Below are 18854 nucleotides of genomic sequence, written 5' to 3'. Positions count from 1 at the left end.
TCCATCCAGAGACTCTAGGGAATCATGGGATATGTTGTTTTGAGTCATTAATGTTCTAGGCGATGCCCCTCGCAGGGTTAGGTGTGTGTGCACAAGCACAAACTCAGCAACCAAAGAAGAACAGCAGGTTTTTGTGTGACTGTTAAGAACTGTAGGTCTTCAATAAAATCTTCAGAGTGGTTATTTGATACCATTAAGTAGTTTTGAAATACTATAGTTAGAAATTGAATCGCTAGCAGCTGAACACATGAACAATAGTCAGTGTTCACAACACTGAACGTTGTTTCATGAGGAATTTCGAGAGGTCAGAGAATCTCCCATTTCAACAACACTGAAGCATTAAACAGTTATCATAATCATTAACCCAGCCAGCAAAGACATTAATGTTAGACTTTTTACTGTTAGCAGCTATCCAGTAGCCACATTAGCCATCTATTAAGTTATCATCGGGTAGCGGTTAGCAGCTATGGCTAACAATAAAACTATAACATTAGAGTTAGGTAGGAAATATCCTTTCCATAGATCGAGCGTGTTAATTTAACAGGATAATTCAGTTACAGTATTTGTGCCTTAAAGGGTGTTAAGTTTCTCTTAAAAACCATGATTGAAGCTGAGAAAAGTCAGACCAGCAGATAGACAGAAACAAACAATGGCTAACTTCACCAGAAGCACGGCACTACCTCAGATAATGTAAAATTATGTTTTTGGAGGGGATGTTTTTCGACTAACTATGGTAGCACTACCAGGCCGTTGTGGCTTTGCATGGTTCTTCCACATGCGACAGGAAAGGAATAAATTGTTAAATTGTCAGAATGTCTTGTTTCTTCATCGTTTATCCATCCAATCAACAGAACGACACCAAAGAAGAGGGAGTAGCAGAATAAGCTGTTTGGCATTGGCAGAGAAGATTTGGCAAGTTTTTAATAGGTGCAAAGTTAGCTTGTTTATATTATGCTAACATAGCTGTGTCGCTAGCGGTCACGTAGCACATCATTATATACCAGCTAGCCAAACTTCAGTAACCCTACAAACGTCACTGCTGTCTTCATTTATGTTGAAAGTGATAACAGAGCTGTACGTTTTAATTTATTTCCAAAACCCTGCAGTCAGGACATGCTATATTGTATTTAGATAGAAGCTAGCGAGCTAACTTCCTGCTAACTTCTAACTCCGTTAAATGTCATAAATTCCGTTTTCATGGATGCCTGGATGTTAAACTCAATTGTTACACCTGGTACAGCAGAACGCTGATATTAAAGATGAAAGACTTTAGACAGTTTTTCAACTCTCAGTAATGCCATAGTGATCGTTTGATATATGGACCTGCAGCGGAGTTTAGGCCCAGACACGGCTAGTGACGTCAGACTTAACGACCGGATAGGAAATAAAAATGACTTCCAATGGAATAAGAGTTGTTGCTAAAAAGAAACAAAAACGCTACTTGAAAAGTAAGCGATTAATGAGGATTTTTAATTGTGTAAAGACGTCAGCCTCTGCAGATGTGCATGCATTACAAAGCCTGTCTCCCCTTGAGCGATATGGCGGCAGCATTGACACGTTGTTCCCATGAACAGCTGTGACCACTGTGACATCAAGTCTGTGTGGTGATTGAACTGCCTGGATAGAACATTTAGGAGACATCACATGACATCTACTTACTAGTGATAAATACACCAGAATATTAGCGGCTACGGATTCTTCCAACAGCACATGGACCCAGCAGGTTAAAGACCCTTTAATGTTTCATTGAACTTTGTTGGAAACTTGCACTCTCACATATACCTACATAATTCAGGGTGTTGTGCCTGAAACTGAGAGCACAACATGCACACTTACAGTGCAGTGTGTATACTCACAGATGAGTTATTCATAGGCACATAAGGCTTACAACCTGAAGGTCAGAATGATTGTGAGCAAAACAATTAAAAGCATGTCTTTGAAGAGCTTAATCAGTGCCAGAGATCTTCTGTGATATATTATGCAATGAGAATGAATCCCATTTGGCTGCCGTTCCCCTAGTCCACCTCGCCAAGTGTGCATGCATTTTCAGCCTGATCGATCCTGGTGCAAATCAAACCAGAAAGCATGGCAGGGTTGTCGTGCCTCTGTGTGCTCTCAGGATGTTAATCTGTCTTACCAGGAAGATCCCTTTTAAACACACTTTGACATGGAAGCAGGGGAAACTCCTAGAGGTGCATGTACTGACTCAGGCATGAAATAGAACCCTTGTACAGCAGCAATATCTAAGAGTCTGTCCTCCTTTACTTACAGAAGGAGCTGCTTTCGTCCTTTGTGCCTTCCATGGTGCCATCCGGCAGCATCTGGAGGTAGAAGCCGTGTCTGCAGTAGAGCCGCGTGACAATGCCCTTCAGCTGAGGCTCTGCAGAGCAAACACAATGTTAAACACGTTAACGTCCGAGAACACACATACACTCTCATCAGGTGACATATATTAATGCACACGGCTACCTAAGAGGCAGGTCTTAATATTTACCCAGCGACACAGTCAAACAGTGAAGTGTGTGTACTCGTATATGCGTGTGTGACTGTGGCCTTCAACACGATTGATGGGACCTCGGCGTTGGGTAAAAACGTGCATCTTTCAAGCGAGGGAGGCAAGCTGTTCAAGATGCTTTATTCCGTGTGCGTTTTTGCATTCGTGCACGAGAGGCCTCGCAGCAGCACGTCACTTCAAAAGGTGACCACTTCTAACACGCGTAGAAAAGTGTTAGAACTTCAAGGTCAGCTGTTTGAGGAATACTAAAGGAAAACATATCTATGAGAGCAGGATTATTAATTTTTTATTAGTATTTTTGTCAAAATTTTGTTTTAGACGTGTAGTAAATTTCACTGAGCTAAAGCCTTTGTGGTATATCAGCCCGAAACACTAATCTTGTTGTAGACTAGAAGCTGTAGCTCCTTGGGTGGCCACTCAAAACTGCTTCCTAGCAAGTTAATCCCCACAGACCCACATATTAAGTTAAATGTCACCTGGTATGCTGTTGGTCTGTTGATTAATCGGTGGATATGTGTGCACTTTACTTACCTTACCGTTAAATTTACTTTAACTCTCAAAGGTATTTGTTTTAGTTTGATATCGGAAAGCACTGTTTGCTAGCAGTGGCTGGTGCTGATCTCCCAAAGTGCAGGGTAGGATTAGACAAGTTACTAGATCTATCCAAAAATTCCACATCTGGGTTTTTTTTTTAACGTTTATTGCTTTGGAAATTTAAATTCACTGTTTTTTGCAACATGACTGACAGTCGGCAAGGAACAATCTCCCTACATTTGTTTAGCCTACTCTCAACTATGAGCTGTATTGGACCAGCTGTCGCACTACAGATAAGTTGGCGTGTCTTCAGCTCTCCTCAAGTGCTCTGTTTCCTGCCTTTAACTGACTCACGCATGACTGAGGGCACTTTTTCGGTCCGAAGTGCTGAGGGAGACTAAATAGTGGATCAAAAGGAATGTCGGGAATGCTGAAGTGTTTCCACAATCAACTTTTAATGAGGTGCATCAAATATAGATGAGGACAGAGAAGTATGGGGGCAGCTGGCAGTTGGTCCTCAGTTGACAGCAGGGGTGTGTGTGTGTGTGTGTGTGTGTGTGTGTGTGTGTGTGTTTAAGCACATGGGAAACAATGATGTAACACAAACAAACCTCGCTGTTTTTTATATTTCAGTAGATATTTCAGCCTGTCATAACTACTGTTTACAGTTACAGAGCACTAAAGCGTTTTGAAGTAAGAGCTGAATGAAGAAAAGAGGCACAATCTTTTTGGTCCAACACTAATGGATTCCTAAAAAAAAACAGGAAAGCATCATATTGACACAACTGACTTAGATACATCCTCTAACGCTTGGAGCATTTTGACACTTGTAGCACATCTGCGATCAAAACCGATGCAGTGTGCGACTGAAATTATTTGTTTGCTTTGTGACTCGAACATCTTTCAGGAAATCTATGAATCGAAGCTGATTACTTCTTAAATGTTCAAGCCCCACTATATCTGTGAATTAGTCAAAAGACTTGTGATGTGTAATCCTTGCTTTCATGCTGACAGCGTGACACAACGTGTTTGTGAGCTTTTCATTAGAGGCTCCGGCCTCAGCGGCGAGATTGAGTCGCTGTAACTACTAAAAGATAAGAGCTCATCCATCCAACGCTGGCTGACTAAACACAGAAGGTCAAACGCAGAGCGAGGTAATCTGTAATATCCTGAGTGTTAATCCCAAATTAAGCTTCAGCCCACACACCAGGCCATGTGCTGCTTAACACATCTGTTACAGGGAAGGGCAGAGCCCGGCGACAAACGGGCACGAGGTGGGAGGCTGACGCTGACCTTTTGCGTCACTCTGCCTCCGTGTGGCGATTTGGTGATGATGCTGTGTTTCGAAACATAGGAAGTGCTGCTTGGACACAAGGAGACTGCTGATGCATGTGCAGAGCAGAGATACTGTATTCACACACACGTAGAGCATCGCTTGAGCTAAAATGAGGAGAAATTGCCATGAGTCATACCTCGGGCAGGATGTTAGTTAAACCGAGAGTTTAAATACACACAAACACACACACACACACACTTAGAAACAGATCCAGAGTGATGCTGCAGAAAACATTTTTTATAATATTTAGAAATTAGGGTTTGCATTTTGTCTTTAAAATTAAATTGAAGTCACTGAAGCTGCATTTGTTTGCAGTTCAAAGATTCACCCTGATACCGAAGACACAGTTTATGCAATCACACATTTAGTTCTTGAAACACTTCGTCTTGGATCGAGTTAAGAGTCGAAGGAGGAATGTATCACGCGCTTATAATGGCTGCACTGCATGCCTGAGGGAATTTAAAGATTACACTCAGCTGATAGCCAAGCAGCTGATTAATCAGCAAGTGGCTGTAAAGTTATTAAAGGGGACCTAGTTTCTGTCATAAATATACTGCTATAGCGCTGCATGCTCATATTAAAGATAGTTTCAAATAATGAGGTCAGTCTATGTACAAGTGCTCTCAATGATTCAAAAGCTCATGCTTCAGAAAGTTTTTTCTACTTTTGGATCTGTGTGACATCAGCGAGATGGGGTGGTTGTCTCTAATGTGGTCATTTCGACCGCAGCCCCACAACCTACAGTTCAGCCAGCAGAGAAGATCACATAAAGTTGTTTCAGACAATGAGTGAACTGAGGACCTGCACAAAGGCCCACAACAAGAAAACATAGAAATGAGCACAGTAAATGAGACAGACAAGTCAGCTAATAAAGATGTAACTTCAGTTCTCTGAAATAATCCTCTGACGTCAAAAGAGAAAAGTGAATAACCCTGGGGCTGTGATTATAAAGAGTTTAGTTTTGTTATTAAAAATGTTTCTTTTTGTCTGTTTATGAGAACATTTTCATGTCAGTCCTCAACTTTCTCCCTCATTTCCTGTCTCGTAGCAGAGCTCCCATCAAGCTAGGACAAAAAAAACAAGCTTGCATCACAACTTTCATGTCCTCATTGGTGCAGTGTGCTTCATTTAACCCAGACCAAAGGAAAGATATAAAGATATGAATCATATTCCCACTGATGTTTTATAAACAAAGTTATTAAGTAATGCAGCTTCCTTGATGTAATCCTTCATCCTCGATGCCTCATCAGGACCCTCATGACTCACAGCGGATCACGCTGCTCTTCCTGTGCTTTCCACTCGTGCTAAAATCACACATCTGCTATCACATAACATCGTGGTTTTCTTTTTGCTTTGAGACTGCGCCACAGTAAACAAAAAGACATTTGGAAATATAGTCTCAGTCCAGTTGTTTCTCACCAGGTTCCAATTGGTAGCTATCTCACCTGTCCAAACAAACCAGTCAGGTGTGAAAATGCTTTTAGTCATCTGCAAAGCTCTAAAAACACACACTTTATAGCATCTTCTAGTCCCTTTATTCATTTCCTTTGTAATGCAGACTATCTTTTAGAATTTTTTTCTCCCCCAGGACATCTTCACAGAGCCTATACACAGCTGATTGCAGATGTTTCACGCAGGTCACAGAAATATGAAAACAAGTGGTGTGTGGGCTCTTCTTGCGTGAGCCATTGTTTGTCCTTCCTCCAGTTACAGAGAAAAGTCATAACCTATAAAGAGCGAAGTGTGTTCAAATCAATGAAAGTCATCCACAGCAGCCATTGTTGTCTTTTCACCCTTTTGCCTCTTTGTGGTGAACTCCAATGTCAGTTCCTTTCCCGTTCAGGCCAGCTTTTTAACCAATCAGCCTTCAACCTAAGATTAACATCCCCGTTAAGCTACTACTTAGGTTTTGTAGGACTGCAAGCAAACACTTTGGCAAATCCTGCATACGGTAAGTGGTACCACTTGTCCAGGACTGGGTTCCTGGTGAGTTGAGGGCAAAGACTGAATCAAGCTTGGGTTTAACTGAAGGAGACATTTTTAAAGCTCCTACTGACATCTACTTGTTTTTGTTTTTGTTTTAATGACAACTCTGCTGAGTTTCCCTTGGAGTTCTATTGTTGGCAGTGTGGAAAAGCCTCTTACAGCTAAAACAAATTCGCGCTTGTGCGGACAGCAGTCACACTGTCCCATCAGAACGTATCCCCGGGACAGATAACAGAGTTTGCGAATCATATCCTGCAGCGCGAGAGCATGTGGCTGTGCGTGTGTTTATACAGACGAGGATTTGTGCTCGTAATCCCACAGACATTCAACGCCAATTATGGAGTGACCTTAATAAAGAGCGGGATTAATTTCACTTATTAAGAATTTCAACCATCAAAGTCACCCTGAACCCTCCAGCTGCCCGACGCCTCGAGTCAGATGACAACTGGGCAGTAGCTAGTGTTATTTTCACGGCCATTACACACTGCAATTCTTAAAGTTTGTGTGTGTGTGTGTGTGTTTTTGACAGCTCCAACAGAATGGACTTGGCTGAAGAAGCAGAGATGGTCTGCCAAGGATCGTGTCTGTCTTTCAGTCATCACACACACACCAGACACACACAGTAGAAATATTTTTCTCTCCTTGACTGTCTTTCCCATCTTAAGTGTTCTCACAGCATAAGAGTCCCATCTACACAGGTCAATTCAAAGATTTCTTTCTAAATTTCCCTCTTTTTCTTCTCTCTTCTTTGAGCGCTCCTTTTTTTCCTGCATCTTTGCTTTTCTCTATCTTCACTCACCTCATCCCAAAAAACTGCATGCCTAGCCTGCAGGGAAATCCTTACTTTTGCTGTTTTTAAATAGTGAAGCAGTGAGAAGAGGGGGAACAGCACTTAATCGGCAGCAGAGAGTGCTGAATGACAAACTGTCACTCAGAGGAAGAGGAGCAGGCAGGAAGAGGAGTTAGATGTAGCGAGGCAGACATGGTGAAGAAGAAAGAGCAAGAAAGATATCTATGATTGGACCATAATGTGTTTCATGTGTTCCCCACAGGTAGTAAGTTCACTGGGAAACACTAAAGATACTGATGTTTCATTTATCCTTCCACTGTAACTCTTTTCTTTTCCTTTAGGCACACTAAAGACTGCCAAAGCTCTTGAAGCTGATGGCACTGCGGCGAGAGCTGATGATTATACTTCCATCTGTTTGTTGAGTCGTCTTCTTACGCGTTCTCTGTTCCGTCTCTGTCAGCAGCGGCACAGTCAAACTCCAGGGAGCACAGATGTGCAACATCACTTATGAAATATGGCCATTGTAGTTCATTAACTCTTGGAACAATTAAAAGAAAAACCTTCCCTAGGAGAAAATCCGCAGCTTTATACATCACATTCAAAAAGACACACTCAAAAACCATCTATGACGAACCTACGTCTTAATGTTGCACAAGGCTTTAATTTAAGGATGAAGTTTGTTGATATGCGTTGTTGCATTGCATTATGTCATGTAACAGTGGATTCATTTACCCTGCTCGAAATATAAAACCTTCATTCTATTAGATGAACTGAATGGAAGAAAATATTTAATTATCCCTGTCTTTTGTTAATAACATGCCTTTGTATCTTTTCTGTCTTGCACAAATTATGAACTTTTAAGTTTTATTGTTAAGTGAATAAAACTTAAAGGTTCATAATTAGTTGCTTGCACAAATAACCTGGAGTCATTTTTTCACCTGTCAAGCTAAACCTGGACAAGCGGTGGTATGTACGAGCAACAGAAAAGTAGCAGTTCTAGTCGAACACTAAGGTCGTGTCCAAATTCATGGGCTGCATCCTCCTGAGGACCCGGCCTTCGCGGTCTACGTGGGCCGGGTCCTCAGAAGGTCGGGTAGGCCGGAAGTAAATGGCTGTGAAATTGGACGGTCTAGCCTTCTTATTAACGTCACCGCTGTCTCGGTGGAGTTTAATAAACTCAGCCGTCTGCTCCTTGCTATCTAAAATATAACAGGACACTGGCGTAAATTCTCGACCGTCTCACACTTCTGTTTAATCAGTTTTCTGTTTGACGTTTAGTCAGCTGTGTAAAAACCACGGAGGAACCCACCCGGGGGATTAATAAAGTTTTATTTTATCTAATCTAATAACTTTAATCTCAGCCAAACCGATTTACTCACGAACAAATAAAACACTGAAAAAAGCCCAACAATAACATTTTTAGGTTGTCTAAGTGACTAATATATTACGTTTAACCTGAGTAGCGAAACTCTGCAGTGATCTGAAAATGATGGGTCAGGAGTTGTGCCGTTCTCGGCGGCTTCAGTGACCCTAAAGCTCTCAGCGAGCTATCGAGCTGGTGGGTAGCAGACGTCTCCGAAAACGTCGAAGCACTTTTGCAAATATGCAATATCTTGATAAAACGAGCAGATATTTGAAGTTTACACACCCACTGAAAATATGTTAAAAGTTTATTTTGTAGCCCAGAAAGATTAGTATGAGTAATTTTAAAACTTAGTAGCGGCCCCCATTGTTGAAAACTGGAGTTTGGCTGGGCCGCGCTATGAATTCTGGGATATGGTAGGCCACAAAGGACACACCCGACCCATCCTTCAAATTCGGGGAAAAGGAGGACGCATTTGTCGGCTGCATTCGGAGGAGTCTACGAATTTGGACAGCCTTCGGCGCGTCGCTGTGACGTAATCGGTCTACAAATGCGGCCTCAGGAGGATGCAGCCCATGAATTTGGACACGACCTAATACTAGAAATCCTGACAGAAAGTGTGGGAATCTTTTCCACTTACTACCAATCATTTAAAGCTTTATATTTTTAACTTAGTTGCATCTTTTTATTAAGATGCGACTAAAAGTTTAGTGGGGGAAATGAACTGCATTAAAAGTAGGGGCTGTTTCTATCCATAGCCTCCAAGTGCAACTGTAAAGTCGCATTGCCTCTGAAGCACCTACTGTAACTCAGTGAGCTGGCTGACAGATTGTTCTTTGTGCCGCGTGACAGGTGGAAACAAAAAACAGGTAATTACTCCTCGAGGCCGAGCAGCAGTGCAACAGTAATTTACAGCTGCATGCTGTTCATGTGAAAGAGTGTCGTCTTTACCGTCCACGCTTGCTCTTGCCATTGTGTCATGCAGTGGCAAGAGTACCAGGGGCTTTCCCAGGGTTTTTGTAAATAGGACAGCGAGGCCAAGACACAAAAATGAGTTGTTTGTGGAGAGACTTCCTGCCTCCGTAATCATGCATTAGGAGAAAACAATGTCTCACACATCCTTTGTTTTAAGTGCACCTTTGTAAAGGAGTAAGAGACACACACATAATATCTTATCTAGTTCCATTTCACCCCTGTAATTTCTCGCCAAGACAAGTGAACCAAACTCCTTTTGCAGCCACGGCCCTGCATCTCACATCTTCATCAGCAAACTTGGTTTGTTCGGTTCTTTCATGCCATAAATCAGTTTCTCTGTTTATCCCATCCAGTGTGCAAGGATCACTTCCTCCTATCCCTCTTCCATCATGTACAGCTCTGTGGGTACTGTAATTCAGTCCTTGGTCACCGCTACTTAACACGTCATGCTTCTGCACACTGGTCCCCGAAACACTCTTCGGCTTCTCCTCAGATAATAAGCTTGTAACTCCCCACTGACTCTAATATTGTCTTCCTCACCACTAGCCTGAAAGCCTGATGCTATTAATCCATGGACATATGGATTTTACAACTGCTAGTATTTCATCTCCCAGCATTTATTGCAGCCATTGGTAAACGCTCGGCAGCAGCCGCAAAAGCAATAACACATCCTGTATTGAAATAGGAACAAGTGGAGTATGATTTTTCAAATCACAATAAAAGCCTATTTTATTTATTTTTTTTAATGGTCCTCCAGAAAGCTGAAAAACATTCAGACTCGGGATGAGAAAGTACCACACGAGTTCCCGTGTTTTCCTATTCACATTAAGAGTGCTGCTAAATTGCATAAAATTAGGGGGTTCACGGTGGCCCCAGCTGACAGTGAATAATGGGGATAGAGGTGGGGAGAGCCTATATGGTAATGGCCATATTTACAAGGAGCATCAATCATCTCCAAACCGCCAGACGCCTCATCCCTCATAGGATGGAGAGCGAGAAAGGGGCGGGATGCCTTCAAAGCAAACTGTTTCTCCCTCTTTCCCCTTCAATCTCTCTCTCTTCCTCTCTCTCTCCCACTGCGGTCCAACTTCAGCTTTTAGGAAAATCAATACTGACAAAACCGATGAAGTGCGATCCTGCTTAAAGTTTACCAGGCCCGCACTTAAGACATGCTGTTGGTCGTAATTAAAATTACAAAAATAACACCTTTTAAAAGGAAGAAGAAAAAAAAGAAAAGAAAACCAAGAAAGCACAGCGGCTAGCTGAGAAGTGGAGAAGAAGTGGGTACCCAGTAAATCTGCAGGGAAAGTAACTGCTCGGGAAGGCAAGATTAAATTAACGTGTGTGTGAAAATCTGATTCTGATGTGTCAGACTCTGTATTGCAGAGGAGAGATCAATGCCCCCACACAAACAGCAGCAGAAAGAGCTGAGGAGAACAGAATGTCAGCTGGCTCGAAAAGCTGGCCGCTATCATCATTATTAGCTCATTATTGAGCCAGTTCTCTTATTATACCTTAAGTGTGTGTCTTTTGGAAGCCGTGATATGAAGATAGACGGTTAGCATGTGAAACTGTAATGCGTGGACTTTTTGGAGTGAGAGTGAAGCTACAATTAAGCCTTGAATTTTACTTTTTCGTGTGTGAGATAGTCTTCTCATTACATTTCGGACACAAGAAAAGTCAACAGTCAAATTGAGCAAACACAGCATGAGAAGCTGCTTTAGAAGAATATGCTAAAAGCTATGGGGAATACTTCACGCTATTTATAAACGGTGTAAGAACGTGTTTTCTCTTCTGACACGAGCAGAGGTGGATGACCAGTTTAGACCCATGCGTACCCTCGTGTATATCCTAGTTTTCCTACTCCTCACGCTGGCTTCAGAAAGATCACACTACTCTCCTCACAGACAATCTGCAAAACTGTGTCCTATAAATCACATTTTATTCAGAACCTGAGATGGGCAGTAACGCGTTAAAAGTACTGCGTTACTGTAATCTGATTACTTTTTTCAAGTAACAAGTAAAGTAAGGGATTACTGTTGCAAAAAAATTAAAGTAAGCACACTGCGTTACTTTTTTTTTTTTTTTTTTTTGCCTGTCCCGTTTGGCTCTTTTGCCATCAGAATTATTGTCTGCGAAGGAAGATGCCCAACGGATTTACTTTACCAAATTGACCATCCCAGCCTTGCCGTAATGGTCTATTTGATTCACCTTTTATTGTTTATTTTATTTTCACTTGCTGAATACGGGACAGACTTGACTGGGGGAAAGAAGGGGAGAAAGAAAGAGGGAAAGAAAAACAGCTGAGAAGAGGGACGGGGGAGAAGGGCACACTGCGTTACTAAACCATGATTTTGTTTGTGGGAGTGTCTCATGACGTACAAGCGTCTGATGTCCGAGGCAACAACATGTAGATCAACAGTGGATAATATGGAGAGCGGGAGAGAGTACGAGCATGCAGCGTTGAAAGCTTGGAAGTACTGGCATTACTTTGAGTTTGATTCTGTAAAAAGTGACAAAAACATTAATGTCCGCTGTGCACTCTGCGTGCTAACACTTTTTCATTTGATTCAATTTTATATGATGGATTATGCAGAATAAATAGAATTGAGCTGAAAGGTCTGTTGCTTTATTACATATTCAGGTTGTGTATCATGTAACTAAGTACTAAAGAGGCTCATTACTTTTGAAAATAAGTCATCAGCAAAGTACCGGGATTACTTTCCTGGAGAAGTAATCAGTAATTAGTAACTAATTACTATTTTGAAGTAACTTGACCAACATTGCTCAGGACCAGTACAGCCAAAAGAAGTCTGTTAACCCTATCTGTGGAAAATGTAATGCAGGGAGAGCATCAGCAAGACAGCACAGAACAGGCATCAGGCAGTCACAGCATGAAAAGATGCACTTGATATCGGTGGGTTGCAAAGCAGCTTGCAGATCCAACTTTATGCAATCTACAGCAGCTTAAACAGTGCATCCTATATGAGATTTAACATTCTGATGCATAGAAGGTATTGGTAGGTGTCGGTTGAGCAAGCAGCTGACGTGAGCTGGCGTTAACATCAGATGAGCCGTTGGTATTGTGGCTGAGCATGAGTGGTGGCCTGTGGTGGCTTGTATCTACTTATTTGCCAAATCAAAACATAATGAGCAAAACATGATAGCATGCAATTCTGTGAAATGGTTTAATTACATCATATGTAAATTGTTTTCCTATATGTCCTATTGATTCCTATAAAATGTGTGCTTTTAAGAACTAGAGAAATAACTGCTGCTTCTGGGGTCATATTAGATTCTAAAAACACAAATGACACACTGGACAGAACATTTTAGATGTTGCAATATTTACTATGAACTAAAATATCTCTATACCCTTAGAAAAAGTCGTTTGCTTTTGTACTTTTGAACAAATTATTGGTATGCAAGAATCATTTTGAGAAAATATGTTACACTGAACACTGGGACAGCGAATAAATTGTGCCCTCCAGGATTTTTCCAATATGAATATAATGGTTATGAATGCTGGCTGTGTTCTACAGTAATTACAAAAATGATTCACTACATTGACAAAGCAACCACACCTGGACAAGCACAAATTGATCCAATGCACACAACAAGAAAAACGGTGACCAGGAACTAGAAACTACTTGAACAGAGAGCGACACAATACACACATTTATAGGGCAGAGCGAGCGAGACATTGTGGATTAATTAGAAAAGCAATGGGTGAACTTTTTCAGTCTGCACTCTAAAGCTTAATGATTTAAAGCTTAAATGAATGGCCTAATGATTAAGTCAGAGAGAGAGAGAGAGAGAGACGAGACAGAAACAAAAGCAGCTGTCTCAGAAAATGAGTGAGGCAGAGTATATGGAGAGGAAGATAAGGAAAGGGGATAAAGAACAAGATAGAAAATGGGATGAAAAGGAGAAAGAGTGGGACAAAGACGATGGGCATAAATCAAGAAAAGAGCAAAGATGAAGGAGGAGGAAGGGGGAGGGCACTGTCGCAAAGTGTGTTTGCAAAATATGCACAAAGATGTGGGGAGTACAAGAAAGGCAAACATAAAAGTTAAAGAGAAGTTGGGGGCCCAGGTGGGTGCAGAGAGGAAAACCGTCTGAACTTAGAGGTTATGTTATGGAAGTGAAAAGAGAAATAGAGCTACCAAATACCCAGCACTGAAACATACAACATTAAAAGTAAGTCTTAGTAAGTGTTTATATGATACTTTACATTTAATTGTTATTATGTCTTTTGTCTCCCCTTACCCCTAACCAGTCCCAGCAGTTCCCATCCCTAAGCCTGATTCTGCCGGAGCTGTCTTCCTGTTAACACTGAGTTTTTCCTTCCCACTGTCATCAAGTACTTGCTGGGTCCCTTTGGAGCCATTAACAGGTTGTCTGATTGCTGGTGCGTTCTCTGTATTATTGTAGAGTCTTCACTTTACAATATAAAGCACTTTAAGGTGACTGTTCTTATGATTTGGAGCTTTGTAAAGAAAATGAAACTGAATTCAAACTAAACTGCTACATCACATTGCTTTACATGCGTAGACATTTGAAATCACCATTGATTATATTGCCAGGAAGCCTCTTCCACTGGGTAAAATTCATGTGTCAATTGTCAGTGTCTTAGAAATCCTGACTGATCAATTCTGCGATCAATGTTTGGTGAATCTGAAACTCAAAATGTTGATTAAATGGCCATTATCTGCTACTGAGAAATCCTCAGTAGATGGCCTCCTCCAAAAATGAGTAAAATATGTTGGCTGTAGATATAACATGTTTTTTAATCCCTTTTGGATTAAAGACAAACAGCTGCATGTCCCACTGATTCATCTTAAATCCACTGCTGTGCAATGCAGAGGCAAAATTATGAAAATGTGCCACCGACAAATGTGAATGAATAAATATAGCTATAGATAGTAAACGCTAGGTAATGCTAATTAGCATGTGTGCAAAGCAGGCAATAACCCCACGAATCAAAAGTCAAGAAGCTCAAAAGTTCTGCACCTAAATCGTTTCTAATTAGTAAGTGAAAACTTGGCAGTGGACATTAAAGCACTCCAACTACTAAAACGGTGGTTCCGGTTTTATTACCTGATCTCAAGGTCCTGTTTACAGGTTCTAAAGCTAAAGTGTGAAAATCGAGTTTTAGTGCCACTGCTATTTCTGTTCTGTCCCATATTCATGAGGTGTAAATGAGCCCCAACAGCTTGGGTTTTAAGTAGGCAGTTGCAGGTCATTTAAGGTATTTTGTGATTGGTTCCTTCGTTGTTGACTCTGGTTTTCAATATTTAATTTAACTAATTTGGTGCTTGTATCCCAGCATGGACACCAGGAGCAATGTGCTGTCCAGTTCAACAGCTGGAATTGTGCCTAATGCTAAGTAGATAGAAATAATGCTGGTGGTGGAGTAGTGTATGGGCTTTTAACACATCCTAATATCCTGTTCTGTTCTGGGTTGGTGTTCATAATGGGCACGTAACCTATGTGACCCAAAAGCTCAGACATATGACTGCTGCAAACACTCAACATTAGACAGGTTTTTTTCTACTCTTGGTGCTCCATGACAGAAGATATCCCTAATATGTTCATTTCAAGCACACAACATTGATTTGGAAAATCCTGCAAAGAGAAAGAGCTAACAGCCTGTTTCCAACATAAGATGATGTCGGAATGATCATCTTATACAAACTGTAGTCCAAGATAAATCCGGATTGTTTGAACTATTAACCAGGCCAAGCTGCTCTAGAGTCCAAGAATAACAAATAATAGCCTCAGATGAGCATAACTGGTCTCTTTTAACCCTTTAAGACCTACCATAGAACCAAGTCCGCCAGAGCTTATATTATATTTTTACATGCTGTGGAGCCATTTTTGGGAGCATTTCAAGTTGCTATACAACAATACAACCATTACAGCCTAAATTTTAATAATATGTATGCATTAAGTGCATAGTAATTACATAAATTGCAAAAAAGTGCAATAAACTACAAAAAATTTGAAAATTGTTTTTGTTTTTTTTACATATATTTCTAGTTAGAGAAATTTAAGAGGCTTATCCCTCAAAACTGTAAATACAAAAAAGTTGCACAAAATAGTTTCCTACCACAGGAAATTTATTTTAAGTGTCTTCATAGTTTTATTTTTGAAATACACCAATTTCTATATACTGCAGAAAAAACGAAAATAAATATTATAATGCAAATTTGCAAAAAAGCAGCATATGCATCAAAATAAACTATTTCCAGCAGTGCAATATGAGTCCTAAGCATCCCAGAAACAACACAGAAAGTCGTAAAGTCAAAGATAACTTTTAAAAACACCAGTATAGGCTCATGAGGCCCAGATGGTAAAAAACTAAATTTCCGCGAAAATGACGTCACTTCCAGTTTTGGGCAGGTCATGGCGGACATGCGATAGTTCGCACTGACGTCTATTCCAATGTAGGAAGTGTTACAAACAGCTGATCGGATCGGCAAAGCGTGTTTCTGGAATACTATGTTTTTGTTGCTGCAAGTGCTTTTTATGCAGTTTTTGCAAAGCTATATGTGGAAGGAAACCGGGACATAGGGCAAGCTGATGGCATAAGATGTAAGTACAACTCCTCAGGTTTCATATGCAAAAAAATTATTGTGCTAGCTAGGGATGGGTATTGATAAGATTTTCACGATTCCGATTCCATTTTCGATTCTGTTTAACGATTCGATTCTTTATCGATTCTCTTATCGATTATTTTTTTTTAAAAAAAGGAGAACACTAAGGTCAATTAGCTTAGATCTTTGTTTTATATCTTCTCTTTGAACAAGATAGAAATTTAGGAGTAACATGGCCTTACAAACCCAACAGTGAGATCTTAACAGATCCAACCTACGGCTCTTCAATGGGGTGTCACAGGGTCCCCAGGAAAAAAAAGTTGTGAATGTAAAATAATAAAATAAATATTCTTCTGTAGCAATTACACAAGAATATCCAATAATGTCCCTGCCTACAATTAAACACATTCACTTACCGAAAATCGGGGGCATCTGCTGTGGCAAATGGGTGCAAGCCTTTTACCACAAACTTAGTCACTGCTCGGTGACATTCGTCTATCCTGGCCTGAAAGGAGACGCTACCGGTAGACTGCAGCAAGAACTGCCAGCATCTGAGCCAGACTCTGTCTGTCTCTCTCATCATGGTCACCTAAATGCACAGTAATGGCAGGTTTTGTAATAAGGCAGATCGCACTAACATAATATGCACTGTTAGTTGATTATTTACCTGCCGTATTAACGGGAGAGGACGTGCAAACGTTACCGCTGCTGCTGGGTTGAGATTCACGAGTCCGGAGCGGAATTAAAAACACGACATTCATTTAAGGTTATCGCGTGTTTTGTGAGCAAATGCTTTTGCATATTCGTAGTGTTTCCTTCCTTAAATGAAATATCTACTTTGCAAGTATTGCAAGTTGCCCTGTTGTCATCCGTTCTCGTAAAGTATAACCAAACTTTTTAGCGTTTGAGCCGCCATGTTTCCTGCCAGGTAAATGACGCTCCGCAACGTGGTGACGTCATTTGGGGCGACTGGAATCGATAAGGGAATCGTTTGCAAAAATGGCAAACGATTCCAAGGAATTGAAACAGTGGGAACCGGTTCTCAACAAGAACCGGTTTTCGATACCCATCCCTAGTGCTAGCTCACGTGGTTGCAGTGCTACCGGGATTTAAAAGTAGTTGCGCAAAACGGAGCGTGCCCGCTCTGACCGGCTTTAAAGGATTAAGAAAATTGTTGCTGTCCTTAAATATTGTAAAATTGAGGATTTTACTGAATGGCTGAGTTTAGATGTTGGATGATTGGTTGTGTTGGAGGATTTCCTGAAAAACATCATTTTTTCTTCTCCAGACCTACTAATGAACCAAACTAGAGCTACAGAAACTTGCACAACACTGAGGACTTTTGCTATTTATAGGTATACCAGCATTTCTTGAATAAAATCAAATAAAAACTGCAAGATTAAAATGAGTCAGTCTCCCAATACTATGTCTTTATTGTAAATGCCTGTGCTAGAGGCCTGATCGAAGACAAGACAGAGATAGAGAGCAATGTGAGTCAGCCAGTGCAGAGGTTTTCAGTATCCCAGGACCTTTCTTTACTGATGTTAATTAGAGTAACGATCAGGAGGAAGACTGTGCCCACCCAGGCCAGGACCCAATATCACCTGAGGGGGAAGGAGAAAGGACAAAAAGACAAGGGCGAGGAAGAAAAGGAGGCAATGGACAAGGAAGGAAACAAGGGGGAGAACATTAAGCAGTTAGGAAGGAGAGAAGTGGGAAAGGAGCGAGAGAAGAGGGTGACAATGACTGATGGGCGGACTATTGTGGAGAAACACTGCAAACGTGCGCAATGGACTTGGGAAGGAAAATGAGAAGGAAAATGAGAAGGCAGAGCAGTTTGAAAGCACAAGAAGAATCAATGGGGGGAAAACGATGAGGAGGAGAAAGAAAGGAAGGGAAGAGCACCACGAGGAAGTACAACATGAAAAGGAAGAAGAGGAGAGGAGGGACAAGTAATGAGAGAACAATAGAATTAATGATACAAAGTGGAACAACAGAGGAGGAAGGAAGGACAGTGAAGGATGAGGAATCAGGGTAAACAGCAAGGGAGAAAAAGAGGGCGACGGATAGAGATAAACTATGTGAAAACATCTGCAGAAGGAGGGGATGAAAGCGAGAGAAGTGAATCAGCAAGAGAAAAAGGAGCAGAGGGCCATCACAGAGGGAGAGAGCAGGGTGGGAGGCGAGTGGAGAGATCAATCACCAGTGGCCCTGGTGTTGTAACACTGAAAAGAGTCAATGGCCGGGAACCAAACTTTCCACCCACACACTTTTTCTCTCTTCATCGCCAGCATCTCTCTATTTCTTCTCTGGAAAACCTTCCCAACGTGTTTCTGTCCTCCTCACTTTATTGCTTCCTTCCTCCTCACTCCCTTTAACAACACCTTACATCTCTCAGCCTTTTAACACCACGCTATATTTCTGCTCTTTCCTGGTAAGTGCTGACCTACACGGAGATAAATAGGAATATTCCCTTTGGACCCATTAGAGGCAAATCCGAGCCAATTTCCTGTCTATAGGAGCTCTCTGGATGACACTTAAACCACATTATGCGATAACTCAGAGTAACGCGCAAGCGGATGAAATAAATATCACACATGAAAATGTGCGAGAAGCAGCCCTAAAGACACAAATTGGCCAAATTTCTGAAGTTTATAACTCCCACAGATGAAACTGTAAAGCTGGGGCGCTTCGAGTCCGAAGAGCGCCTGGAAGAGGATGACAGTTATATTGGTGCATTTCTGCATTACAAAATC

General features: G+C 41.3%; 1 protein-coding gene across 1 annotated transcript in view; it reads right to left on the bottom strand.

The window, feature by feature from the left end:
- fgf11a (fibroblast growth factor 11a) overlaps positions 1–18854 on the bottom strand; it is a 104079-nt gene that overhangs the window by 48704 nt on the left and 36521 nt on the right. The window contains exon 2 of the mRNA XM_006807189.3: positions 2270–2380. Coding sequence (XP_006807252.1) covers positions 2270–2380 — 111 coding nt within the window. The remainder of the gene's footprint in view (positions 1–2269; positions 2381–18854) is intronic.

Source organism: Neolamprologus brichardi, chromosome 3 (assembly GCF_056152115.1).
Source record: "Neolamprologus brichardi isolate AB-2024 chromosome 3, ASM5615211v1, whole genome shotgun sequence".
Lineage (NCBI taxonomy): Eukaryota > Metazoa > Chordata > Actinopteri > Cichliformes > Cichlidae > Neolamprologus > Neolamprologus brichardi.
This window is presented reverse-complemented; position numbering and strand designations above follow the sequence as displayed.